The sequence below is a fragment of the Heptranchias perlo genome, chromosome 14 (assembly GCF_035084215.1).
Source record: "Heptranchias perlo isolate sHepPer1 chromosome 14, sHepPer1.hap1, whole genome shotgun sequence".
NCBI classification, from domain to species: domain Eukaryota; kingdom Metazoa; phylum Chordata; class Chondrichthyes; order Hexanchiformes; family Hexanchidae; genus Heptranchias; species Heptranchias perlo.
In genome coordinates, this window is record NC_090338.1 from 28,347,628 (window position 1) to 28,375,254 (window position 27,627).

Sequence of the window (27,627 nt, forward strand, 5' to 3'; positions counted from 1 at the left end):
CTTGTACTGCCTAACAGTATTTCAAGGGACACCTGAAAACATGATTCACCACAGATGCTCACTTGTACAAACCAAGCAGAATAGCACACTTTTGTAATGGAAGGGTCAGTAACATTACTCCAGTCAAAGCATTTTTGCATTGGTTGCTGTAAATTATTTAAATATTCCTTAAAAATCAGACATTTACTCTGATGATAAAGGGATACTTTTTGCTTGTGGGCAAATCTTAAGTTTTTCTACCTATTGTTTGATCTTTTTCACTGTCCCTATCGAGATATCTGTTCAAAATTAAGAACTTGTTTTTTAATATATACTTTGCCCATCTGTAGTTGCCCTAAGAAGATGATGGTGGACCTGCCATCTTGTACTGCTGTAGTCCTTGTGGTAATAATACTCTCCAATGTAAGCATCACAAATATATGAAACACAATAAATCATAAGAAATGACTGTTTCACATATTTGGGGTGCCCACAATGGGTGCTGCAATGTTTTTCCAAATAGTTCTCCTATGTTCTTATGTTGAAACCTAGCACAGTTCAGTTAAAAAGCAGATGAAACTGCACAGACATGTTTTGCAATTGATAGACTTTTTGCAGATTTTTTATTATTGATTTTTGATGTAATGTGCAGCAAAAACGTAAATGGATTTTGCCAAAAAATACTTTGAGACTATTTTTTTCTTGCACACATTTTAAATGCAAATTTGGCTTTATATTCCTGGTTCAGAAAGTATAATAGGTAGACTAAACAATCAAAGTTCCATCCATGAATCTTAAACCTGTAACAGTTTATAGTACTTTTAGAATAACTCTCAACATTTATAAAACCTATATGTAATGGAAACAAGTGAGCAAGTTTCCCCCTGCAAGTACATTATTTTGTTCTTAAACCTGACTAAATCTACCAATGAGCTGTATTTTGTGTAGTGGTTTCAGATCATTTAAGAAAAAACTTTTCCCCATTGTAGGTAATACAAAATAAGATGCTGCTTTTTTTTCCCTGTTTTGGTGACATTGGCTTTTTTTTGCCAGTTCTCAATCATCGGTGATATATTCAAAAAATGACATGAAACAACATCTATTTACACTTCACTGGTAAGGGATGTATCATCACAACAAAGTAACCTGCATATTAGTGAATGGACCCAAATACTTTAGGTCATAGAACAGATGGAAGGGGGCAGAGTTTTGGTGTTTTCCTACTGGTGGTCTCATCACTTCACCTTTCATTGGTTGGAGGATAATCACGACTGGTATAAAACTAGATTTTGAACATTTCATGTAGTCTTCTGAATTGCCTTTAACACTAAACTTTAAGCTTTTAAAGATAGAAAAGAACTTGTGAGATCATCTATTTTCTAATTTTAAAATGTCACCAGTTATTGCAGGCAGGTGACCAGAGCTCTGTGAATGCTTTTACGTATACGTGCACAGGCCTCAGCTTGCCTGATTTAAAAAGTAGTGCGATGGACAGTGTAACTCCTAGACTGTCTGCCTATACTGTTCCAAAAATAATATCAGTGTCAAAGCAGCACCTGCATTACAACTGCATGAGTCTAAACTTGTATTTTATGTTTAGCTTCGGCCCTGGCTCCGATTACAAGGATCGACAATTTCTCCGACTCAAGTCACAGTGAGATCTCATCGCGCTCCAGCATTGTCAGCAATTGCTCTGTTGACTCCATGTGTGCTGCTATGCAGGATGAGAGATGTTTGCCACCATCCCTCAGTGTCCCAGATACAATGGAAGCAGCTGGAGGGAGAAACGTGCAACCGACAGCCAGATCTGTACAACCCTACACAAGGTAAGATGGCGATCAGTGTGCAGCAGGGGGGCATCTTAACTACGTGCGCCATTCATCATGCAGTGAGATTTACTTGGAACTGAATATGTAGTGTATTAACAGGAATAGCATTAAACAGCAATTCGCAGCTTTCAGTAGAATCACTGGGAGCAGATGTGGACTGTAGACAAGTTTTCATGATTTAGGACTGCACCGTTTGTTCAAATGATCAAGGAGAAAAATCCCTCAGTAAATCTTAGCTACTTTAAAAGAGCCAGGTCGTTTATTAACAAGAATTTGAGTGTAATTACTGCTTTTTGTGTAGCCTAAATGATTAATAGCAACCCCAGCATGCAACAGTAATGGTAAAATGAATATTTAAATCTTTTATCATCTTGGGTTAGTGGTACTCTGTTATTGCTGGTAGTCTTTTTTGCCACTGTTTTAATAGATTGATGTCTTCACTGGCATATTTATCATAATGTAAATCCTTCTGAAATATTCCACGTTAGATGTTAACCTGGTTTGTTTTGTAATTTCCACCCTCCTCTGTTCTCTCATTTGTATTTTTCTGACCATTTGTACTTTTGCAAACAAATAGGAATTTTTTAACATAAACTACTTGCCAGTATCCAGACTTTATAGGTCAATATTCTGTGAGATCCTCCATCATTTTGCATCACACAATAACAGTGGCAGATATTTAAAATAGAATGCACGCATTGTACAAAACACTGGATGGGTGACAGAGAATCACAGGCAGTGACTATCGGCTCGAGGAGCTGACAGCTTTCCTTGTTTCATCCTTGTATTTTATGATGTCATCCAAATTCTCTGCTCAGTTTACTACCGTGTAATACATTCCCACTTGTTGTATAAATAAAGCCTACAGGACATGTTCTGTGTGACTTATGCTCCATCGAGCTGCATTAAAAAAAAGTTGGCTCAAGAATTTTTTTGTAAACCACCCACTCCCAGTGTGCGTCCTGTTTTACTATGTTTGGAATAAAAACCATTTTTTTTTAGAGATGGCTTTTTTTTTGTAAACTGCCTATTTCGGGTCACTTCACTTGATGTCTCCATTGTATCACTCTCCAGCCTCTCATTAAAAAATTTAATTTTAAGGAAAAGCCACATTTTACATAGATAGAAAACAGTTGTGGAATGATACTCCACGCAGTATAAACCATTCTAGCCATGCCCATTTTAAGCTGCTTGCATGTGGGGTTGGTAACATATGGTTTTATTTTACAAATCTTTTGTCTACTCTGCATTACTATTAATGGGTTTGCTGTTCTCATTGAAAATGGATGTAATGAGTAGCCTGGGTGTCGAGTCAATGGTCTCATTTACCTGCATTTGAATGTAGTTAAGGAAAAGATGATGATTTTATGTCATTGATGTTCATAGTCATATTTGTAAAGTTGCTCATGTGCAATCTGTCTATTGTGGTAGACTTAATTGTACAATACAACCACCATCACATTTGACATCTGCATGAGCTTATGGAGGACAGGATTGTGATCATTTCATCTCTATTCTTCAACACATTATACAAATCACACTGATATTAGATTGCACCTCTGTGTAACTCGCTCTTCTGTACTTATACTTCAAAACAGGTATCAAATATAGAGTGTACACCAGATCTCATAATGTTACAAAGGTGTAGTAGTGGGAGTGACATTTGGAGGTTAGGGTAAGAATGAGTTACTGAGACAGTGGAAGGAGACCAAATAATGGCTTAGGTTTATCCCCTTTCTGAACAAAATGCAAAATGAGTTTGCTTAATTCTCTAGCATTGTCATTCATCAAGGCAGTGCACATAACTAAATACATACATCCAACATTGTCTGTAATAATAGACCAGCAGTTGACCTGTCATTCAGATTTAAATAATATTAGTGAAATTACATCAGAGTATAATTTTAATATTCAGTCAGTGTTTTTTGACCATGATTAGTAGCAAAATACCTATTTTAAACCATTTCATTGACATCAAAGCTAGACTTCTATCTTTTCCCACTTCCCTTATAAGACATTGCTTGAGTGAGGGGAGAGTAATTCACTCTGAAAGTTGCAGAAACAACAAAACTCTTAGGGAATCTGGACTTTAGCTATAGAAGGTTAATCACCAACACAGCTAAAGGTTGGTCAACCATGGGGTAATAATAGTGACACATTTGTTTTCCCCTTCAGTTCTTCTGTAATTTTAAGTACTGAAAAGCGAGGAAGCCTGGTTATGGATACAGCAGGTACATCTTCAAGTAATGAAGAGTTGGCCCACGAACGCAATGATCACATCTCAATTGATGCAGTGGACAGTGGCCGTGGAAGCTGGACTTCCTGCTCCAGCAACTCCCATGACAACATCCAGACAATCCAAAATCAGAAAAGCTGGAACCTACTAAATGCATCTAAATATATTTATACTTTAGATGGATCAATTGCAGAAATTGAACTGACACACTCTTGGACCACAGGCTGTCACTTATACTCTGGAGACCTGACTAAAAGCACTAGTCCGATTCAGTCTAAAGACACCATTGAATGTGTTCATTCCAGGGAAAGCTGGACGTCTTCAACAAATTCTCATTTGGACAAGTTTGAAACGGACTGTGGGACCGTAAAACGAATAGGCTTGCACGAGACTACAGCTGAAGCATCTGGACGCAGTGCGACTGTTTCAAACTCTAAGCCAAACATTGACCCCTCTTACAAAGCTGTTACTTCAAGCACAGAAAAGGGTCTTATAGGTAAGAGAAACTGCATGTAAATATCTCACATTTACAATGTATTTTAATTTAACTCTGGTATTAAATGACAGCAACGGGTACAGAATTTAGAGTGCTTTCATAGCGAACCTGATTTTCAAATGTTTTATGTTACACCCTCAGTTATTAAATGACTGCATTTTGTTAGACTTGGAAGTATTAAGTTACCGCAAAGAATATTTGATCAATAAAATATCGAGCAGTGGTGGAGCATTACAGTTGCATCATAATCATGGACAGGCATAACAGGATTTAAGTTTGTCTTCATATTTCTTCTCATGGTAAGTTCTTCAAGATACCTAGGACATTAAAGGACTGCACCAAGCAGAGATGAGGCATTTCCTGAGGATTCACACGCACAAATCTTTGAAGGTGACGGGACTAGTTGATAAAACTGTTTTTAAAGGAAAAAGCATATGGGATCCTTGGCTTTATAAATAGAGGCATAAAAGTACAAAAACAAGGAAGTTATGCTAAACCTTTATAAATCACTGGGTAGGCCTCAGCTAGAGTATTGTGTCCAATTCTGGACACCACACTTTAGGAAGGACATCAAGGCCTTGGAGAGCATGCAGAGGAGATTTACCAGGATGAGGGATTTTGAGTTATGTGGAGAGGCTAGAGATTGTCCTTGGAGCAGAGAAAATTAAGGGGAGATTTAATAGAGGTGCTCAAAATTATGAGGGGTTTTGATAGAGTATATAAGAAGAAACTGTTTCCACTGGCGGGTGGATCGGTAACCAGAGGACACACATTTAAGTTAATTGGCAAAAGAACCAGAGGGGAGATGAGGGGAAATGTTTTTACAATCTGGAATGCATTGCCTGAAAGGGTTGTGGAAGCAAGTTCAACAGTAACTTTCTAAAGGGAATTGGATATATACTTGAAAAGGAAAAATTTGCAGAGCTATGAGGAAAGAACAGGGAGGTGGGACTAATTGGATAGCTCTCACAAAGAGCTGGCACAGGCACGATGGACCGAGAGGCCTCCTTCTGTGCTGTAAGAATCTATGATTCTATTTCTTTATCTACATTGGAAGCTGATTTTTGTGCAGAACCTAATATAAGGTTATGCTAGTTTTCTTTGTATGTTATAACTCTGATAACACCGGTATTTTAGATTAGATTTTGCTGCTGCTGCTGTCATTTTATTCCAGTTTAGAAATTAATCATTTTATATTTTTTAACCTCCTAACATTTCATATCTTTATATTTTTTAATCTCATTGACTTTTCCTTTCATGAACCTCATTAACGTAACAATGATTATCTCTTATGCTAGTGTATTGTGTTACTGCAGCACAAAGGGATGGTAGGTATAGAGAGCCACCACCCACTCCTCCGGGATACGTGGGAATTCCAATAGCAGATGTTAAGGAAGGAGGACATCACCATCCGCACTTAAAACCTCCAGACTATAGCGTGGCATTGCAAAGGTCACGGATGGTAACACAGGCGTGTGACCCAACTAGACTGCCGCCGGTTCCCATTGCTAGCCAACCTACGTCAAGCAACCAACCTAAAGCTCTGGGCCTACCTCAGTGGCGTAAACTCTCTGAGTACGACCCTAGACTAGTACAGCTTAACCACCAGGGTCTTCAAGATAACGAAGATGATGGTAGGTTGCCCGTTCATAAGAACCCTTAGAAGTAAAATAAGTAGCCTCTAGTAATCAGTAATTGGTCTAACTTGAATCCAGTCATTTTGTGTAGTCGCTGAAGTCACTTTATTCGTAAATGACATAGAGCATCTTGTGTTATAAAGTAGAATTAGGTATTCTAAATGTAGTCATCTTTATACAAAATCCTTTAAAGCATTTTTGTATTAGAAGTTTTTGCCTGTATTTTCGGGATAAACTCCAAATTTCCTCTTCATTTTTTTTTCTTTTGTCTACTCAATGACACATCAATCCCAGCTATATGTGTGAATGCAGTGATTGCTTTTGCGTGGTCTATTTAAATTGCTCTACCAAAACCAATCCAAGCAGGCTGCCAGAAGGTTCTCAGCAAGAGCCCAGAGACAGCTCTCCTGCTGATTTTCTTTCCTTTCTTCTGCTGTGTGTATAAATGTCTGGGTTAGGCTCGACTTATTCCCGTAACAAAGCAGCTGAGATCAGGGATTCAGCACAGTGCCAGACCATGCCTGTGCCTCACCACTCCATGACACATTGGGACCCAATATGCTGCACTCCGGAATTTTATTTTTTTCTGAAGGATTTTATCATTAAAATAATTCCCATAGCAAACTTATTAGCAGGCTTTTAAAATTCTGAATATATAGAGCATACATCAATTTTATTGTTGAAGTTTTTATTGGTCCTGCCGCTGGCCCAATTTCTTGGCCCTTGTGTCCCTACTAATTCTCAATATAACTGAGCTTCTGTTAAATTTTGGACAACAAACACAATTAGTGAGGAGAACTCGCCTCAGTTCATAGGCCATGTAATTCCTTTCATTGTGAGCCGAGCACAAGCTCAGTTTACATCAAGACCCCAGTGTGAAAGTAGTTTCAATCTAACCGTTACTAAGTGTTTTCCATTTACATTTTTAAATATTGTTCACTCTTTCATTTAACGCACATATTCCATTTTAACCTCCCTGTTAAATATTTCTTTCACATTTAAAACCTAATTACTGTTTCATTGTTACACTCTTCATATTCTGAGGTGATTTGTGTTGTTTTTCTGTTTAATTCAGTAATTTGTTGTAATTGAATGCACTGAAGTGCTAAGTGTTACAGACCTAGAAATGATGGAATTACTCAAAATCACACCTAAATACATCTATCTAATTTTTAAGCACATTTTTGCCAATTCCCAATTTGTTTAGCAGTTGTTGAGGTGTTCTGTTACATGCAAGTCTGGTTTATAAGTATGTTTTGTCTATGTTCAATTATGGCAGATAACAGGTTTCTGTTAGTCATTTTATAATATATACTGGATGAACAATTTCCTGCTAATCAACCACAAATTATTTCTCAAACTTGCAATAATTATATCGCAATTGTCAATCAGCTGTTAATCCTTCAGTGTGAATATCATCACACAGCACTGGCAGTCAATACCCATACTATCAACACTAAAAAGATGCAACACTGAATAAAACCACTCTATGCAGTCAATGACAGATAATTTACATCAAGTTACATCGAAACTACAGCACAGAAACAGGCCATTCGGCCCAACTGGTCTATGCCAGCGTTTATGTTCCGCACGCGCCTCCTCCCTCCCTACTTCATCTAACCCCATCAGGATATACTTCTATTCCTTTTATTTATATTTATATAGTTCTGATTTCAAAGCAATGAACTAATCTTGGAATCTCCAGTGACTTTGATCTCAAAGTTCGTAACAATTCAGATTACTACTTTATTTCAGATATATGTCTGAATGTGGTAACATTTATCTGTATGCATAAAATGGCCCCATAGAAATGAATTTGCATGCATTATCCTAATCGCTTCTTTAAATAGAAATGTCTCCTGTTTATAATTTAGTCTTAGTACAAAAGAGTTAAATTGGGTATTGTAGTCTTATTATTAATGTAAAATAATGAAATATCTCCTCCATTTTACAGAAGACGAGCAGGTTTCTGCAGTTTGACACTTGGAACATTTCAGGTTACTATTGCGACAGTGGAACACAGGACTGCTAAGGACCACATCGTTTTCTTTTTCAGAATGCAGGCAGCTGTTTTTTTTTGGTTCTTTCTGCCTTAAAGTACATCATCTGCGTGTCATGTGCTGCATGCGACAAGACCATGAAGACCTGTCCATGTTGTCTTTGAGTGAACAGTAATTAAGTCAAATACACTTTAGTTTTCCAAGCTTGTAAAGCAGCATTCAACCCTGCTATCTGAAGTACAGTACTTGGTAAATTTAACCTTGCCAAATTCTTTTTAATTCTGGAAGTATTAGATGTTAGGCTATAAGGTAGTTTTAATTAATGAATTGTACTGTAATTTAATCTTGTGTGCATATTTGGAATATGAGCATAGATAGAGTACAAATAACTAGACTGGTTTGGGTTAGCACTCCTTAAACCATGTGATGCTACACAGATAGTGGCCAAATAACAACTGTAAATACATATTGTGTGATAAATTACGATAAGCACCACAAATGGGATATAACATATTACATTGCTCCTCAATGTGTATTCTGTTTATACCAGAGTTTAGTAATTCATATTAAAATACAAATTAGTGTCTATTCAATTTTAATGGTAGCTGTATTGACACATGGATTGCAGACTGATTTTATTGACATAATTTGTGAATTGTTCTTATTGCTCACAGTGCCATCTACTCTCTCTTTTGTGCTGTCAAGTAGCAGAATACATCATCAGGTGGTATAAATTCAGTTATAAGCTTCTAAAACACTGTGTACACACATGACAGGAGTCTGTCTGAATTAGGCAGCTGTTCTGCACTAAACCAAGGCCAGATGAAGATGGTCTATTTATATCTGCAGAAGTGGCTTGTGAGGAAGTGAATCAGATCAGTTCATGTCAGAGCTGCACTGCAGATATGCTGATCATTGAAAGCCTTTGTGTTGTGCGACAGATTAAAATTCTATTTAAATGTGCCAGTGTTTGCTTGGGTAGTTTAGCTATGCAGGAAAATAAATTGCAATTTTTGAGATGCCTAGTATATAGTTAAATCACATTGATAATTTTTAATCATTGCATCTTCATTCTTTGCATTAGGTAACTAATCCCATCTTCTCCAAAATTCTATTGAACAGTATATACAGACTGTCCATCCCTGGAATTGCTACTTCAAGGCATTCAAAATCTAGTAGTTTTTAATTACTTATTTGATGGTCTAGTTATTTGTATGTGTATCTGATCATATATGTGACTGGAAAAAATTTATTTTCATCAAGATCAACCTCTGACGTCTTTATTTCTTACATTGGCTAGTAGTTGTGTAATGACATTACTTGACTTTTATAAAAATCATTTCACTGTGGCATTGTCTTCACACCTTAATTGGTGAGGAAAGTTTACAAGGTGAGCAAGGTAAAGTTATTATATTTAATTTTTTTGCCAGAATTACTTTTAGTTTCCCAGATTGTGATTGACCATTAATTATGGTCAGGAATCTTGGGAATGGTTCCTTGTGCCTTTATTTAATAGTAGGGGCAGCAAGGTTTCTGAAACCAAGTAGTAAATTAAAACAAGTACAGTATTATGATTGCCAGAAACTTCCTTCTTAAAGGACTGAAAGGTTTCCTGCCCCTTAAATGTAAATAAATGGAGATATAAAAAGATAAATAAGAAAAAAAACTAAATCCTGATTAGTTTTCTTTATATTCAGATTACAGTGTGGCTTGCATCTGCTTGTCCTACTCTGTGACTGTTTGGAAATTTAGCTGATCATATTGATCAGTTTGTTCAACAAGATTATGTGGTATTCATAGTAGCAAATCTTTTCAGTGCTTTATTTAAATCTAATTTAAAACTCTTCAGCCTTAAGTGATTGTTTGAATTTTTTCACAAAGTCATTTGTTAATGGTAATTTGGGCTTTATTTTTGATATATATATATATAACTGGAGTGCACTTCATGGACTATGTATTCATATCAAATCAGGCGTTAGGCGTATTGAATAAGCTGCACAATCATTGTAAGCATACAGGTATTAGAGAAATATTCTGCACATGTCCATTCACAAAGAAAAAAAGTAATTGTAAAGTATAATGTAATATCAACTAATGTTTTTTTCTCATACTTTTGATACTACTTGTAACTTATGTCTTTTAGAAAGACAGTTGGTGTCTGTATGCTTTTTTTGTACTTTTATCAGTGACTGTACATATTTGTTATATTTTTGTTGAACAAATGTTATAAAATGTAATGTTTATTTCTTCAGATTCCATTGAAATGAAGTTGTAAACCAATAAATAACAGTGCTGTATGACCATAGTCTTTTTTAGTAGCATGTTAATGATATTGTTTTTTTTAAAGTCATGTTATGGGTGGACATTGGAACCTGGGTTGTGCCCAGAAATCCTCATATTATAACTTAGTGCATGGTATGAAAGAAAGTAAACTTTTTTTAATTAATCAGCCTCAAAACCACCCATCTGCTGCATATGATTGTACAAAGAGTCAGGGTTAATTTTGTAAGTGAATGGAATGGAACGTTTTCCCATTTCAAGCACTCCCAAGTGTCAGCTGACAGGAAATCTCTCTTTACTCTATCAATATGCCTTCACTCCAACCTTAGAAGAGTACTCCTTGCTGCACCACTGTGACATATCCATTTCCTATGGCCTCGCTAAATCTTTCCCTACATTACAATAGTGACTGCATTTCAAAAGTATTTAATTGGCTTTGAATCACTTTGGGACATCCTGAAGTCGTAAATGCATAAGTTCATTCATTCTTAAATAAGATTGCAAAATTAGGACAGTTTTGTGTTGTAGGCCTATGCTTACTTGGGATTAGATTGAAATTTCCCAAATTTACGTTGGACTCTCTCTCAGACAGCAAAAAGTAGAAAATTGCCACGGTGGCAGGGCAGTGTGCTAACACACTACCCATCCTTTATTTTAAGGTGTTTTTCTCATTCCTTATTTTTCAGTCTCATCACATAACCCACAATCCACTGTTATTAGGAAAGTGGAGGAATAATGAGCACCATTGATAAAGCAATTCAAAAGATCAATGCAAAGGAGGCGCACAAGAACAGTCACAGGAATAAAATTATCCCTCTTAATTGTTCTCTTCCCCTTAAATTACATAAAATTGGTATTGCTGCTGTTTGAGAAGGAGTATCAGCGCAAGAGACGAATTCCAATATGACTCGAACAACAAAATTATTGTTAGGTGAATGTCTTTGCAACTTGAAAGTCTCAGCATTACATCTGACCAATTTTAGGAAATAATTTTCAAGAAGTGATGATATCCCTTTAACACTTATCCATGCTACAACAAGCTCCCAGCTTTCTGTTATCAACTTTGATTTCCTAAAGAAAAGGAGCATCCTGGGAACTGCCATCTATCCACACCTGCATGCCTGGAAATTAACTGCTATGTTTAATGACTCTCCAAAGTGCTTTCTACAGATGCTTGTTTAACTTTTTCTCTTTAAACACTTTTTTAAAAAAAAATGTCCTATGAAACAAGTTTTCTTCTGAACTCAACTTGATAATGATTTAATATTTTTTGCAAAAACAATCGGAATAGGACTATTTGTTATTGCTCAACTGGAATTAATGCTTTTGAGAAGCAGAATTAAGAGATTGTCAGTGTGCAGAGATTATTAGAATACTTTTATGATTATTCTGATTTTTAAAATATTTTACATATATCAGTACACTACATTTTTTTTGCATATTTTTTTCCAGAGACCACACACCATCTGCAGTCAAGAGGGTCAGTTGGGTCATTTTCTACCAAGCCTCCGGTAATGCAAATCTCAGCTGACTACTAAAAAGTACACACAAGGAGCTCAAGGAAATTTGCCATCTTCTCTGTGAGGAAGTATCTGATGACTTCCAGAAGGAGTGTAATGGCTGGAGTAATGAAATCTGCATTCCATTACACCAATGTACTGCATCACCTCATTAAATATATAATGTAAAATATATATACTCTTAATGTGCGCTGTGTATACCAGTTAATGAAAACTCTGCTTACGTCCCTACATTTGCTCAATAACTGACTTATCCCTCGTGTTCTGCCGTGTTTGAAGGGACCAGCTGTTTACTTGGCTGTAATTGTTGCCGGGAATTTCCTTGGGTTCTTCTGATTGGCTACTGTAACTTTGGTGGGAAAATGGCGGTAACCCTGGATAAAGTGCGTAAACGGGGTTTCTGTCTGTCTGCAGGGGGAAATTAAATCTATACCATAGATATATGAAGAGCTGATATATAGGGGAAAAGTCAAACACTACTCTTGTTGAAACTATACAAACATGAGTGACATTTTATTTGCTAGAGACAAAATTTACTTACTGGAAAGCTGTTGACAATGTAATTAATTGGCAGTTTGGATGGAAACAGCAGCAAGTTCAATTATCTAAAGCTAATCTTATTTTTCAAAACAATTATGATCCTGACTGGCACTATTTCCTGTCTTTGAACTGGTATGAATGTTTTTTCCACCTGCTGAAGTGGAACTGGAAATCTATGCTTTTAAAGGTGCAGTAGTTCAGTGCTAAATTGACTGTCATGCTCAGAAAGGCCAAAGGTCAGTTGGTGTGGGAAATGGAAAAATGTCACCCTGGTGCAGTAGGGTGTGTTCTTCTGCGGTTGGGGCTGAGGAACATTGTTGGAGCAGAGTAGAGGAAGCTTTATTCTGCAATAACTGTGCTATACCTTAGTTAGCTGTGATTGCTTGATGGTGATGCTGGAAATAGAAATTCTTCGATTCTCATCACTAATCGTTCATCTCAACAAACACAAAATTCCCTCCTGGAAGAAGTTTTTTTTAAAAAGCCCTGCAGTTGAACCTGAACAAATGCTTTTTTCTTTAAAATAAAAGAAATGGTTGAACTACTAAATGATTTTAAAAAGTGGAATTAAAAGACTGAGTGTGCACACACAGATTAGCTGCTTTTATGGCTGTAGGGAAACATTTCCATTGAATTATGAGACTCCAGTCTTCTTATGATCTAAATGATGAGAGACTGTACTCAAGTTTTCATGTGTTTAGCCAGGAAAATTCTTGTATGTGTTCTCTCTAATCCCTTTAGCGTTATAAAGAAAATCAAGGGAGGTGGGGACCAGGAAAATCCTAATTATTTCATTTTGGCGTTGAAAGCTGTGGTTTGACACCTGCTTTCCGTCCTGGAGATTTGCTTTGTGACATTGCCAGGAAAATAACATGCCCCATGAAGTGAATTTAAACTAGCTACAGTGTTCATGTTTTGATGGACAATTTGTTTATTGAAAGGAACAGATTAAGTGCTCAAGTCTATTACTGTAGGTGAGATTAATTTCATTCTGACTTCTAGACTCTCACCCCTTAGGATTATAACATTGTGCCATTTGGCACAGGGCCATATAGGAGGATGACTCCATGTATGAAATCCCCAGGATCTTGTCTTACATACAAAGCTTATTAGCTAATGGCTTCAAATAGAGTTCCATTCAGGTATATCCAGCACCTATATGGCCATTTAATTTTCATTTAGAGCAGGTTTAATTTGGGAGAGATGCAGTTCTTTGCACAATTAAAAGAGCCAGGAAGACCAAACCTCAAACACTAGTTTGAAATTTGTGTATAATTCTGCATAAACTGATATAATTCTCCCTTTGAACTTATGACCTGTCGATCCTGAAATGAAAAACTGCCAATTTTTGTGACTTAAATGACAGCCAAAGGGGAAAGCTAGCTGCATTATCGGGAATGATATGCAGAATTTGCATAAAAATTAGCCTGTCTAAAATCTTCCGGCCTTGCTTATTTGTTGTCAACATAGCATTGTACTAGCATTCTTTCCAAAACTCCAATTTATGATATCAGAATCCAATTTGGCCTTTGGGATTAGCCTTTATTTTTCTTTCCAGCTCCCTATACGTTTGAAGTATAATGTAGAATCCATTATGTGAGATTCACCATTTGCCACTATGTAGGTTGACAGATTTTTGTTTAACAATTGATATTAAATTGGTAATTTTACCAGGTCCAGGGAAATCCTAGTATTCAAATTGGCAACCTCACACACTGACACCAGTAGCCAGATCACGGACAGATGGATACCTTACCTGTGGTGCAGTAAGGGTTGAAGTTTGTCAGAGACTTGAACTAGCTCAGAAAAATGAAAATAAAGGAGGTGGAGGTCTGAGCTAAGTGTTCATCTGTTCCTTTGCTACTTTATTTATCATCTCTGAAAGCCAGGTACGTATGGGAGAGTTACCGTCTAATAGCCTCATGCATCTGGATGGACACTACTAAAGGTACATGTTTCCTTATTACTTTTCTGTGAAATAGTGTTTTCTTTACACTTGGCATTTGGAACATAAAGAATGTGGTCCATTAAACTTTAAAGTGACTAATCTATCATTCATTCTCATTCTTTAATCCTCCATTTTTATTCAGGAGTTTTGTTTCAAACTTCTTTGATTATTGTTTCCTTATCACTGGATCATTTGGCGACTGTGTTCACCTTGAATGTGCAGCACTCAGTGCACTACTGGGTACCTGTAAAACACTATCAGCGGGTTTCAAGGCTGATTGATGGCAGCACCCATATTTGTTTTAATAATCACCCCTTGTCCTTGCTGACCCACATTGGCTCCCAGTCCCCAAACATCAACCTCGTGTTTAAATCCCTTCATGGCCTGGCCTCTCCCTCTTTTGTAACGTCTTCAACTGCCACCCCTGAGCTATTCATTTCCTCCGACTCTGGCCTTTTGTGCAGCCCCCTCCCTTCGCTGCATCATTTGCGGGTGTGCCTTAAGCCGCATGAATTAATGAAGTAGTTAAAATAGTACACACAGTTGTTTGACAACTGAAACCTTGCATAAAAATGCTTTCAAGACTTTGGAATTAAAGAACTATTCAAAGTAAATCCATTTTTAAATTGGAGAAAGTAATTACCTTATGGGTTAGGCTGGTACTCTTGCTGACGGGAGCAGGTTTGCTGCCGTGTGCGATGTAAGCGCATTGACCCGCCCTACGATATGAACATATTCACTTCATTTGTGCCCGTCCAAATCTGTTCATTATCTTCCAAGTATAAGATCTCAAAAAAAAAGGATAAAGGCCATTTCTCTGGAAGCTTAAATAGCAACAGATGTGATTAAAGACTTGCAGTAACTGTTATAAAAATAATTGTTTTTAAATTGAACAGCAGCGCGTGTGGTTTGATTTGTGGAACTAAAACAAATTAGTGAAAGGCATAGAGGCAGAATATGAAAACAAGGGATCAGTACTTGGGATTTATGAAATCAAAAGCAGTGCAAAATAATAAAACCATTAGTCATTACTGCTACACAAATTAACTCAGGCATCAGAAGGAGCAAAGCACTGTTCTCAGAAAACAGCAACACTGACTGAAGTCAATGTAATAATCTGTTTATTTCATAGTGCAAAAATATACAGCATGTGCGTCAACAACAACTTGCACTTGTATAGCGCCTTTAACGTAGTAAAACGTCCCAAGGCGCTTCACAGGAGCGTTATCAAACAAAATTTGACACCCAGCCACATAAAAAGATATTAGGAAAGGTGATCAAAAGCTTGGTCAAAGAGATAAGTTATAAGGAGCATCTTAAAGGAAGTGAGGGATGTAGAGAAGCAGAAAGGTATGGGAGGGAATGCCAGAGCTTGGGGGCTTAGGCAGCTGAAGGCATAACCACCAATGATGGAGCGACTAGATCGGGGATGTGCAAGAGGTCAGAATTGGAGGAGCGCAGAGATCTCAGAGGGTTGTAGGGCCGTTGGAGGTTACAAAGATAGGGAAGGGCGAGGCCATCGAGGGATTTGAAAACAAGGATGAGAATTTTAAAATCGAGGCTGGGAGCCATTGCAGGTCAGTGAGCACAGGTGTGATGGATGAATGGGACTTGGTGCGAGTTAGGATACAGGCAGCAGAGTTTTGGATGAGTTCAAATTTACGGAAGGTACAAGGTGGAATGCTGGCCAGCAGAGCATTGGAATAGTTGAGTCTAGAGGTAACAAAGGTATGGATGGAGTTTTCAGCAGCAGATGAGCTGAGGCAGGGGGGAGCCGGGCCATGTTATGGAGGTGGAAGTAGGTGGTTATGGTGGTGATGGGGATATGGGGTCAGAAGCTCATAATCCTTTTTTAGTGCTATTTTGAAATAGGAATGTTGATCCAGGACACCGGGAGAGCACCCTACTGTCATTCTCGTGGTGCCATGTATCTTTTAACATCAACCTGAACAGGCTGAAGGGACTTTGGATTGACATCTATTCAGAAAGACAATTGGGTAGAAGTTCCATCAGAGTTCTCCCAATCTCCCACCCTAACTTTGGCAATAGTTTACACTGTTTCTCCAGGGTTTCTGCTGAAGCTACGGCAGGAGATCGGGACTGAAGAACACTGGAAAACAAACCAATATATGAATCGCCTGTGATATCAAGTAGTAATTAACCCAAGGGTCTCACACCAGGTCACATACCAGCTGCAGCTGAGAGGACTTGTGGATGACTTCCTCCAAATCTTTCACCAGTGCTGCTCTGAACTAGCCACGAGAAAGTCTAAGTGAGAGCTGCTCAGAAGTGACTTTCCCTGGATCTCCCTTCCCTCCCCTAGCTACATCATTAAATAAATTTAAAACAGAAATAGACAGTTTCCTAGAAGTAAAGGGAATTAGGGGTTACGGGGAGCGGGCAGGAAATAGGACATGAATTTAGATTTGAGGTTAGGATCAGATCAGCCATGATCATATTGAATGGCGGAGCAGGCTCGAGGTGCTGATTGGCCTACTCCTGCTCCTATTTCTTATGTTCTTATAAAGAAGTTCCAGTTTATCCCTGGCACCTCTCATAGTGACAGGGTTGGGAAATTAGCAGCAGAGGTTTCAGTCTGATTCCAAACATATCTTCAACGTTCATCTATTGATCCATTTATGTTTACATATGTGAAACTGTCATCCCAATGCTTGGTTAAGACAAAGAAAAAAACAACAAATAGGCACTGAATTGCAATAGTAGGCTGATAAGAGTACAAACTGAAAGGGGCTGTACTTATTGCTAAATAATATTTTGGTAGACCCTGCCTGGAGTACAATGTGTCGATCTGATAAGCTAGCCATAAGAATGATGTAATTGCCCTCAAGGTGGTACAAAGGCAAGCAACAAAGGTAATTCAGGATATCAGGAATTGAATTTACACAAGGGCAAGTTAAGGCACTTGGGTTATTTTTTTTTAAAGATGAGATTTTTAGGTCATCTTGTTGAGGTTTTTGAGATTACGAAGGGAACTGATCCAGGAAAATAGTTTATTATGGTGAAGAGCTCAAATATCAGAGTATACAAGTTGAATATGAGCAAGAAAGCAGGTCAACCAGAACTTTTTCACCCAAAGAGTAATAGGATTGTGGAATAAATTACTAAGGGAGGCCACTGAAGCAGACTATATAAACAGGTTCAGGGGGCAATTTGATGTGTTTGTGGAGAGAGAAAGGATTAAGGCATATGGTGAGAAGGCAGGTAGTTGGGTTTGATCAATCAAAAAGGTGGGCTTATTAGCCCTAATGACTGTTTCCTATTCATAAACATTTTTATGTTAATATTTGATTGTGAAATTGCAATGTTTTCACAAAGAAAACTGAATTCCTGTGAATCAGTGCCTCAATGGTTGATCCAACCTGCTTCGCACCAACCAACATACTTCATATAATATGCAAATAAATTCCTTACAACCTGAAGGTTGCTGTGCTCATTGACGTAGGAAGTGCTAGACCTCTCGCTGTGAGAAAGCATTATATGGACCCTGTCCCGTATCTGCATGCAGATGAATTTTATCCTTGTTATTGAGTGGAACCCATTGTGTACCCAAGATTTTATACAGCCTAGAAATAGAAATCTGCCTTTTACCTTTAATTTTGCTAGCATGGTGGAATAATTTCATTTTTGTCTGAAATGCTTAGGAACTTTCTTGATTCCCCACTGTTGTCTCCCACTAAAGCTGCACTTGCATGAGGCACTGGCTTTGGAGAGGCTGTTTCAATGTACAGAAGATACTTCCGATGAGCAAGACTGGAATTTGTCCCACATGTGAGGGAGTGGGAGGACAAAGCAACTTGCAAGCTGTGGAGCTACATAAATTATGTAAATAGAAGACTATTAAATTACATCAATGAATCCTTTGTGAGTTGCAAGGCCGTAAGCCTACTGCAGGATTTAAATCATGTAAACAGAAGATGAAATCTTAGTTATTTGAATCCCAAGGTTTGATTCATAGTCTAAATCCAAACACAAGTGTCCATTATTATCAATATACAAGGCAGTGAACTTTGTTTACCCTTATTTTTCTTAGCATTGTGATGCTGCTCTGTTATCATCAGTGCTTTGAGACACTGTGACGTAGGCTCTGAAGAATTATTGTACTTGTAATGTAGGACCCGATCAATTATTGGATTTAATCGGTGGGACATAAGATTTTAACCATGTGTTTATAATGTATAGAGTGGATCTGGGGAGGTAGATTTATTGTTTTTGTATCTGGTGATATTTGCTCATAGTGACTGTTAGGGCAGACACTGAATGTGTTACATGTACTTGGTGCCCACATTGAAGGAATATTAATTATGATATATTCGTGGCAAGTTTGAGTGATAATCTACAGTTTAATATCAGGAAATAATAGTATATAGTGTGTGTAAAGATTCATATTCATAAATGCTGAAAATCCATGGTCCTTCCATTATATTTCCACCATAACTCCGCTGGGAGAAGGGCTGGAAATTAGGGTGGGACCCGGATACGGCAGATACCTGCCTTGCAGCAGATTTTCACAGGTCTTGTAAGGGGTGAAACCTCTGCTTCCCTTTCAAGACCAGCAGCATAAGATTTGGGGGTGGGGGGAAAAGAGATGGTGAAAGGGACTCCCAAGTCTGTCCGATCTTTCAGTGGGACATGATGTTTCAGCGGCAGCAGTACCAGATATAGCAGGCTGCCAATCGACAGAAGTGAGCTTTACCTGTAGGCCCAGGCCAGGATTGTGGTCTGGAGCCCCGGAATTTTCTTATAAGAACCTCCCCTACCTTGCCCTTGAATGGTAAGCTGCATTGTAATTTGCTGCTTACATGTAAAGGTAGGCATCCTAGATGTGCCCCACGTAGTGTGGGTACTTGCCATTGACGTTAAAATAAAGGGGCCTCCTACTAACTGCACAAACTTCGGTGAGGTCAGTGGCAAAAGCCCCAGGCATGCGCATTCTGGCACTTGGACTGGGGTCTGCTCTTCTCCCCACCCCTGTGTATTTTTGGCCCTATACTGACTTTATTATTTCCATTTAATCAAAAGAATGTTGCGACATACTGTGAGGTCAGGTGATGTTTGCAGTAATTTGATTATAGAAAACATTAGTGGGAGACGATTTGTATTTCCTTCAGTCTGCTACAGTCCCAATCTCGGTTGCACATCTTTGTGGAGACGAGGTGTGCAAGAGAACATTGTTGGAGCAGTCATGACAAGGCACCTCTTGCCCATCTCCTCATGGCTGGGTTAGAGTGGCATTAGTGGAAGCCTGGCAGCAGGTTATCTGCACATCCTCTTGGGTACAGCTGGTGCTTAGCACAGGGAGGCCCATACTGGATCAGGAAGAAAATAGAAAGGGGTATTTTTAATGCAATCAGATGTATAAAAGCACATATTTTCTCTTATTAATTTTCTACTCTCTGTTTAAGGCGCTGACTTCTTCCTGGGCTGTGGATCCACGATGTTCATGTGTTAATATGCTATTTGGTCACCAGAGACAAACTCAATGCTGTCCTCACTTGGGAGAATTTCCATCGGATGTACAAATGTAGTGTCAGTATATCAAGTTTAGTCATGTACTGTTTGTGCAATAATTGTCCAAAAGAAGCACTGTCATAGTAGAAGTCAGGATTCCAAAATGACCCATGTGGCAATACATAGGTGTCTGAAAATGTTTTCCCTTGATGGAAGTGCGGAGCTTGAATTATTTTGTGATGTGTTTGTTTGTAGCATCCCCAAGTGGCAAGGACAGGAACAACAGCATTTCATAATGTAATAGGAGATTTGCAGTTTGAGATACAGCAGGGGTAGTACATTGGGCCGGAAATTGCTCGGAAAGTAACGGTGAGCCTAACAGCGCATTAATGGGAAAATCTAAGAGCAAGTTCTGGCAACCACACACCACAGTCAAACGTTGAAACCCAGAACTTGCTCGATTCACCGGTGATGTGAAAGCTTCACGTTAAAGGGACCTCGCCAGCTGCGATCAAGGGACCAGCGCCAACTTGCTCTCCTGCCCAGCTGGAAATGAACTAATTGCACCACAAAAAAGGTAGGCCAAGTTTTTTTTTGGGTCTAAACTAACTTTTAACAGTGTGGTAAGTATTACTGACTGCCAAACAACCTCTCTGACATTAAAAATTAACTTTTAAAAATGTGGAGTCTTATTAGTCCTGATTTTAATAGTTTTTGGACATTTACATTTTTTTTAAATGAAAAAAAATTCTTTGTCTCTTATCTCAGTCTTTTAATCTTACTCCCCTCTTTATTTTTCTTTCTCTTTTTAAAAATAGTAAATTTACTAACCTTATTGGGCACTTCCTGGTTTCTAGTCTGCGTGGCTAGTAATGGACCATAAGAGACAGGAGCAGGAGTAGGCCATTCGGCCCCTCAAGCCTGCTCCGCCATTCAATGAGATCATGGCTGATCTGATTTTTACCTCAACTCCACTTTCTCGCTTTTTCCCCATATCCTTTGACTCCATTGCTGATCAAAAATTTGTCTAACTCAGCTTTGAATGTATTCAACGACTCAGCCTCCACAGCTTTTTGGGGTAAAGAATTCCAAAGATTCACGACCCTCGGAGAAGAAATTCCTCTTCATTTCCATCTTAAACAGACGACCCCTTATTCGGAGACTATGCCCCCTAGTTTTAGATTCCCCCATGAGGGGTAACATCCTCTCAGCATCTACCCTATCGAGTCCCCTCAGAATCTTGTATGTTACAATAAGGTCTCCTCTCATTCTTCTAAACTCCAATGAGTATAGACCCAACCTGTTCAATCTTTCCTCATAAGACAACCCTTCCATACCCAGAATCAACCTAGTGAACCTTCTCTGAACTGCCTCCAATGCAAGTATGTCCTTCCTTAAATATGGGCACCAGAATTGTGCGCAGTACTCCAGGTGTGGTCTCACCAGCACCCTGTACATTTGTAGCATGACTTCCCTGCTTTTATACTCCATCCCCCTAGAAATAAAGGCCAATATTCCGTTTGCCTTCCAGATTACCTGCTTGACTTTTTGTGTTTCATGTATGAGGACACCCAGATCCCTCTGTACTGCAGCATTTTGTAGTATTTCTCCATTCAAATAATAATTTGCTTTTTTATTTTTCCTCCCAAAGTGGATGACTCCACATTTTCCCACATTATATTCCATCTGCCAGATTTTTGCCCATTTGCTTAACCTGTCTGAAGGATGCTTCACTTCCTGGTTTGCTTCAAGCTGATTGGTTGAGGAGAGAGAGCGAGCGATTGATCCTTTTGCTTCTCACATAGGTCCTAGGTTCCTGGGAGTTAACGCTGGACTGTTTTCAGCTCACCATTCAAGGAAGGTGCAGCACAAAAGCCCGCGGTAAGTTTGTGGGTGAGTATAAATCTATGGAGTGGCAAGTGCCGCTCAGAGTAATTTATGGGTTCCTGAGTTCCTCTCGAGACTTGAATACAAGTTGGTGTTTGGACCTCCAGATTACTATACAGCACTACCCAACTCAGCTCCTAGGCTGCTCTGCAATACCAGCTCCCAATTAGATGCATGGGGATGCAAGAAGAGTCACCCCCTTGATCAATGTTAGGGACTTCCAAGCTTTTTATCTTGGTGGACTGTTTAGGTGTGTACCATGTAGTTCTAGGGGCCACAAAAAGTTTAAATTGATACTTATTAATTTGCATTTATCTCAAATTGCTGATACCAATAAATCTTGGTGCTCCGATTTAGGATTTATCTATAAATGAGGCAAAAGCACTGAAAATCACTCTGGTCAATGCCATATTCCACAAAATTCATACAAGACAAATCAGCAAATAAGAAATATCTAATTGCAAAAGGGGCTGCGTTAAATCAGCTTTGAGGGCCGGATTGCTTGAGCTTGGCAACTGCATGTGATCCTGCATCCTCAACATGTTATTGAATGGCTCCAGGTACGGTGACCTAGTAGTTATGGTGCTGGACTAGCAACTAAAGGGTCATGTGTTCAAATGAGAAGTAGTGAAATTGAATCCATTAAACTAGTAATTTATGGACAAGCACTGGAAAAATAACCATATTGTAAAAACCCAATGCAACTGGGAAAATCAGAGGGACTGAAAGCAGTACATAATGGAGCTAAAGTCTCATCTTCCCAATGAGGACCTATGTTCACAAGAACTGTGCGATGGTCATGCCTACCAATGTTATCATAGCCAAACATTTCTGTGATAGGTAGGTTGGTGAGAATGAGGTTAAGTAGGTTACTTCCTAATGTTAATTCCCTTAATCCAGCACCTATCTCCCCACTAATATTCTTCAGTCAGACCTACGCATGACTCTAGTCACATACTACTGGTTGATGTTAATGCCCTCAAACGGCCTAGCAAACCACTCAGTTGTAAATAATTGCTACAAAGTTCAAAAATAAGGGCAGAAACGGCCCAGGCACCATATCAGGATAAGACTTAGGCAATCTCAGCTACGTCAATCTATTAAAACATTAGGCCTGGCATTCAGGTCAGGAGAATGACAGTCATATTCAACCACCAACATCCCAGACTCCTTCACCATCACCTTTGGGTAGGTCTTTCTCCACCAGCAGGATAGACTCACTAGAGATAAGGGTACAGTTAGGGCATATAGTAAGGTGGGAGTGACTCTGGCCATTCAACATTGACTTCAAATTCCATGAAGTCTCAGCTTCAAACAGGGAATCTCACTGCTGATCACTACCTATTGCTCCTCTCAACTGATGAATCAGTACTCTTCCATGTTGAGCAGCATTTGGAGGAAGCTCTGAGGGAAGCAAGGACACTGAATGCACTCTGGGTAGTGATTTCAATCTCCACCATAACAAGTGGCCCTGTCATACCACCACTGTTGGAAATAGCTGTGTCCTGAGAGGTGCCAGACTGAGGGAACCAACATGAGGAAGTAACCTTATTCTCACCAACCTACCTGTCACACAAATGTTTGGCTCTGATAGCATTGGTAGGCATGACCGTCGCACAATTCTTGTGAATAAAGTCTCGTCTTCACAGTGAGAACCTATCTCCATTGTGTACTGCTTTTGATGCTCAGTCCTCTAATTTTCCAAGTTGCATTATTTATTTTAGCCCATAGTACTTGGAGTCTGCCTTTAATTTGAATGACAATGGTAACTGCATCCAAAAGTGAGCAATCACTTGGTCTTGCAAAGAGAGGCTGAGATTGAGCTGGAACTTAATTGATGTTCTGGCTGTTCATTCTAATGAGATATTAATATAAAATAAATAAAACACCAAGATGGAAATGGCATACAATCAAAAGCATTTGTCAGAAAGGCATATTATGCAAAGGTCTGAGAGGGAAATTAAATGTTAGCCAAATATTGAAGTCATTCTTTTCATTACACCAGTCACACATCTCTCTGTCAAATATTCCAATTTTTCTGATAGCTTTTGCTCAGTTCTTTGGCTAAAGTATAGCAATACATTCTGTAAAATGGGAAGCGCACACGGGAAGTGATACTGTGATTAAGAATAATTTTAGTTTTTCTTTGCCCCCTTCCCCCTCTTCTGAAGACAATAGTTTATGTTGGGGTACAAACATGAGAAAAGCTCATTTAGATCATCAAACTTTATCCTTCTAGTGTCAGATCAATTTTATTGTAGCATCTGCAGATCTCAGCAGCTTACTTAGTTGGCCATTCTTTATGCATGAACTTAGGTACAGAGTGTCGGCAGGCTGTTCAATCAATGGTCGGGGCATGTCACAACCAAGCCCAATTCTGTTCACTCACTGCATGTGTACATGTACATTTTACTGCTAGGGTCAACAAATTGCAGGAACTTTGAATTCTTCATCCCTGCCAATGTGATGTTGTAATGAGTTTTTTTTTTAAAAAGGGTGTATGTTTTGTTCCTGGCCACAATTTTTCATTCCTCAAATGTACAAATTGTGCCATGCCATGCACTGAAGATTAGTTGATGTAACACCCTTGCTCAAGAAATGACAGAAGGACAAACTGGATAACATTAGACTATTTGATCTATAGTCATTTATGGACACTTGTAAAATCCATAATCCAAGATAAAACTGGCAAGCATTTAGAAATGATGGATCAATCAAGGATAACCAGCACAGATTTATTCAATGCAAGTCATGTTTGACAAATTTAATAGAGCTTTTTGAAGAAGTGACTGATTGAATAGATAAACAGAATGCAGTAGATGTAGTGAATATGGATTTCCAAAAGGTGTCTCACAAGAGGATTGTTAGAAAAGTTCAGGCATATAGTATAAGAGGGACAAATGTAGTAGCATGAATAGAAAAGTTGGTTGACAGACAGGGAACAAAGTCAAGGTAAATGGGTTTTGCTTGGACTGGAAGTAGTGTATCCCAAAGATCAATGCTGGTCCAGTTTTTGTTCCCAGATTAGAGATAATTTGGACTTGGATCTAGGAAACGCCATCTCAAGATTTGCTGATGACATAAAAGTAGGATGTTTGGCAGACAGTGAGGAAGACTATAAAAGACTCCAGACAGACAGATTAGCAGAATGGTGGCAGTTGCCATTTAACGTGAACAAGTGTGGGGTAATACATTTTGGGTGAATGTGTACTCCCATTCCTTGCTCACTCAATGGAAAGACATTGAGGGTGTGGATGAAGAGAGAGACCTAAGGATTCAAATACATGGGGCCAGATTTTGCTCTCAAAATAACAGTGAGGCTAATGGTGCTCGCCGTTATTTGTGTGTAAATGGTATAGCAACTTCAGGCAAGGGGCTGGTGCACAGTTAAACTCAAAAATCCAAAAGTTGCAGTCTGTGTTGCGTTGCTGTGCAGTTAGCTTTGCGAAAACAGAATCTCTATGTCTGACTCACCATTGAAATGCATTGACCAGTGAAGTTCATGTATTTGCACAGCACATTAGGAACTAAACTCACCACAGAAAGTAAAGTCATTTCAAATCTAAGTACCCTTTTAACATGATAAGCGTTAATTACTGCCAATCAACCTCTCTGGCACTGAAAATTAACTATTACAAGTGTGGAGTCTCATTCCTTCAGGTTTTAATTGTTGTTGAAGATTGTAAAAATTTAAATTTTACATGTTTTTCTTTACATTTCCTTTGTCTCTTAATCCAAACTTTCTTTCCCTCTCTTTCTGTACCCGATTTGACATTGAATTCATCCACTCTAATTCACACTTCCTTCTCAGTCCTTGACTTGTTTATTTCTCAATCCTTCAATCTGATTGATTAAGGAAATACAGTTACTTGCCCTGTTAACTCAGGTCCCAAATGTCCTGTTTCCCTCGCTGTGACGTTACCAGCTCGCACTTTCAGCAACTTGCCATGCAAAAAATTTAACCTAAATGTCCAATTGCAAGGCCAGACACTTAGGTGCCCTGCTACAGCAAAATTTGGCCCAATGTTCTTAAAAATGCAAGTCCAGGTAGATAAAGTCATATTAAAAAAATCAAATTATGGGTTTTATCAATAAGGACATAAAGTAAAGTAATGATGAATTTATTCAAAATATTGGTTAGGCCAGAGTTAGAGCAGTGTGCAGAGTTGAGCACCTTATTATAGAAAGAATATTAAAGCCATAGAGAGCATACATTGTAGACTCACCAACGGGGATGGGAAATATAGTAGTGAAGGCAGTCATGGATAGGTACCAACATGCTATGTGCTAGTGCTAGGCTGGCAGGAGAAGAGATCTTACTGTAAAATAATTTTTTTTGCTGGGCTGTAGCACTATGTAGGTACTATAATAAACAAATTAATCTTTACTTTTTTTTACTAAAAAATTCATCTTTTGCTGTTAAGCATCAGAGAGCCATGTAAATTCAAACTCTTTGATGGTAACTAGACCGGTCAGTTTAAAATGCAACAGCAGGGTGAGTGTCTCATTTTAAAATCACTATGTACAATCTGCAATATCTATCTTTCAGTAAAGTCAGCAGCACACTAACTCCAAAGTCCTTTAACCTTTCAAACAGTTAATCACCCCAAGCAATCACTATCAATCAATTTAACCACAAATATAAAAGATTAATAAGTCACAAATTTTCTAATACTGAATGTAGATTGTTATGACACAGAACATTCTTCGTGGCCATTACTTGCAAGAAGTCATGCAAACCACACACAAATCCTATAAAGCTTGACATTTATTTGCCCTTAATTTTATACTGTCTTGATAAATTGTGTAATAATTTCCATGTTTATTGTTCTCTTTATGCAAGTAGAATAAATTTACTTATGGAAAAAACAAGGCCCAGCTTTAATAAGGAAATATTTCATATTATTTAATAGGTTCTTGTGAACCAGGGTTATTTAAGGATTGATGTAGACTGTGCATAATTTTCTAAACTTATTTCTAATTAACTAATCAATCTTGGAAGGATTTGTTTACTTTAATAAGCTTTGTGAGATTTGGATTGCAGTTGTATTAAAATATTTAACTATGATGCAGATTTTGCATTTATATAATGCCTTTAACGTAGTAAAACGTCCCAAGGTGCTTCACAGGAGCAATTATCAAACAAAATTTGATAACGAGCCACATAAGGAGATATTAGGACAGGTGACCAAAAGCGGTAGGTTTTAAGGAGAGTCTTAAAATGAGGAGAGGCAGAGAGGTTCATGAAGGGAATGCCAGAGCTTAGGGCCTAGCCAACTTCAGGCACAGCTGCCAATGGTGAAGCGCTGAAAATCGGGGATGTGCAAGAGGCCAGAATTGGAGGAGCACAGAGTTTTCAGTGGGTTGTAGGACTGTAGGTTATAGAGATAGGGAGGAGTGAGGTCAGGGAGGCATTTGAGTGCAAGGATGAGAATTTTAAAATTGAGGCAGTGTCGGACTGGGAGCCAATCTTGGTCAGCGAGCTCAGAGGTGATGGGCGAACGGGACTTGGTGAGAGTTAGGATAAGAGCAGCAGAGTTTGCGTTACGACACAACTGGATGTGATATTAGTTCCCACACCTCCCATAACCTTTTATGCTTTCTCTTTCATCTTATGAAGCACATCAGTTATGGTGCAATGTATTAGAATATTGTTCTTCTTTAAATTTATACTCCACTGATGAATATGTTTGACAAAACTTATTGGGCTGGAACTTGCTCTGACTGGCATGGCAAGGCTCTCTGCACATCCTGTGGATAAAAAGTACGAAGGTACTTACAGTGTGGCCCACGATGTCCACTTGTT

The 27,627-nt window shown here is 38.5% G+C and overlaps 1 protein-coding gene across 7 annotated transcripts in view; it reads left to right on the forward strand.

Annotated features, from left to right (window-relative positions):
• Nucleotides 1-8,241, forward strand: part of rapgef6 (Rap guanine nucleotide exchange factor (GEF) 6) — a 342,757-nt gene extending 334,516 nt beyond the window's left edge. For 5 of the 7 annotated variants that reach the window (XM_067996162.1, XM_067996164.1, XM_067996166.1 and 2 more), the window contains 4 exons: nucleotides 1,580-1,805; nucleotides 3,984-4,540; nucleotides 5,839-6,174; nucleotides 8,132-8,241. In XM_067996162.1, coding sequence (XP_067852263.1) covers nucleotides 1,580-1,805; nucleotides 3,984-4,540; nucleotides 5,839-6,174; nucleotides 8,132-8,157 — 1,145 coding nt within the window. In that variant the 3' untranslated portion in view covers nucleotides 8,158-8,241. The remainder of the gene's footprint in view (nucleotides 1-1,579; nucleotides 1,806-3,983; nucleotides 4,541-5,838; nucleotides 6,175-8,131) is intronic. The other 2 variants (XM_067996163.1, XM_067996168.1) reach the window with 2 other exon arrangements.
• The last annotated feature ends 19,386 nt before the right edge of the window (nucleotides 8,242-27,627 follow it).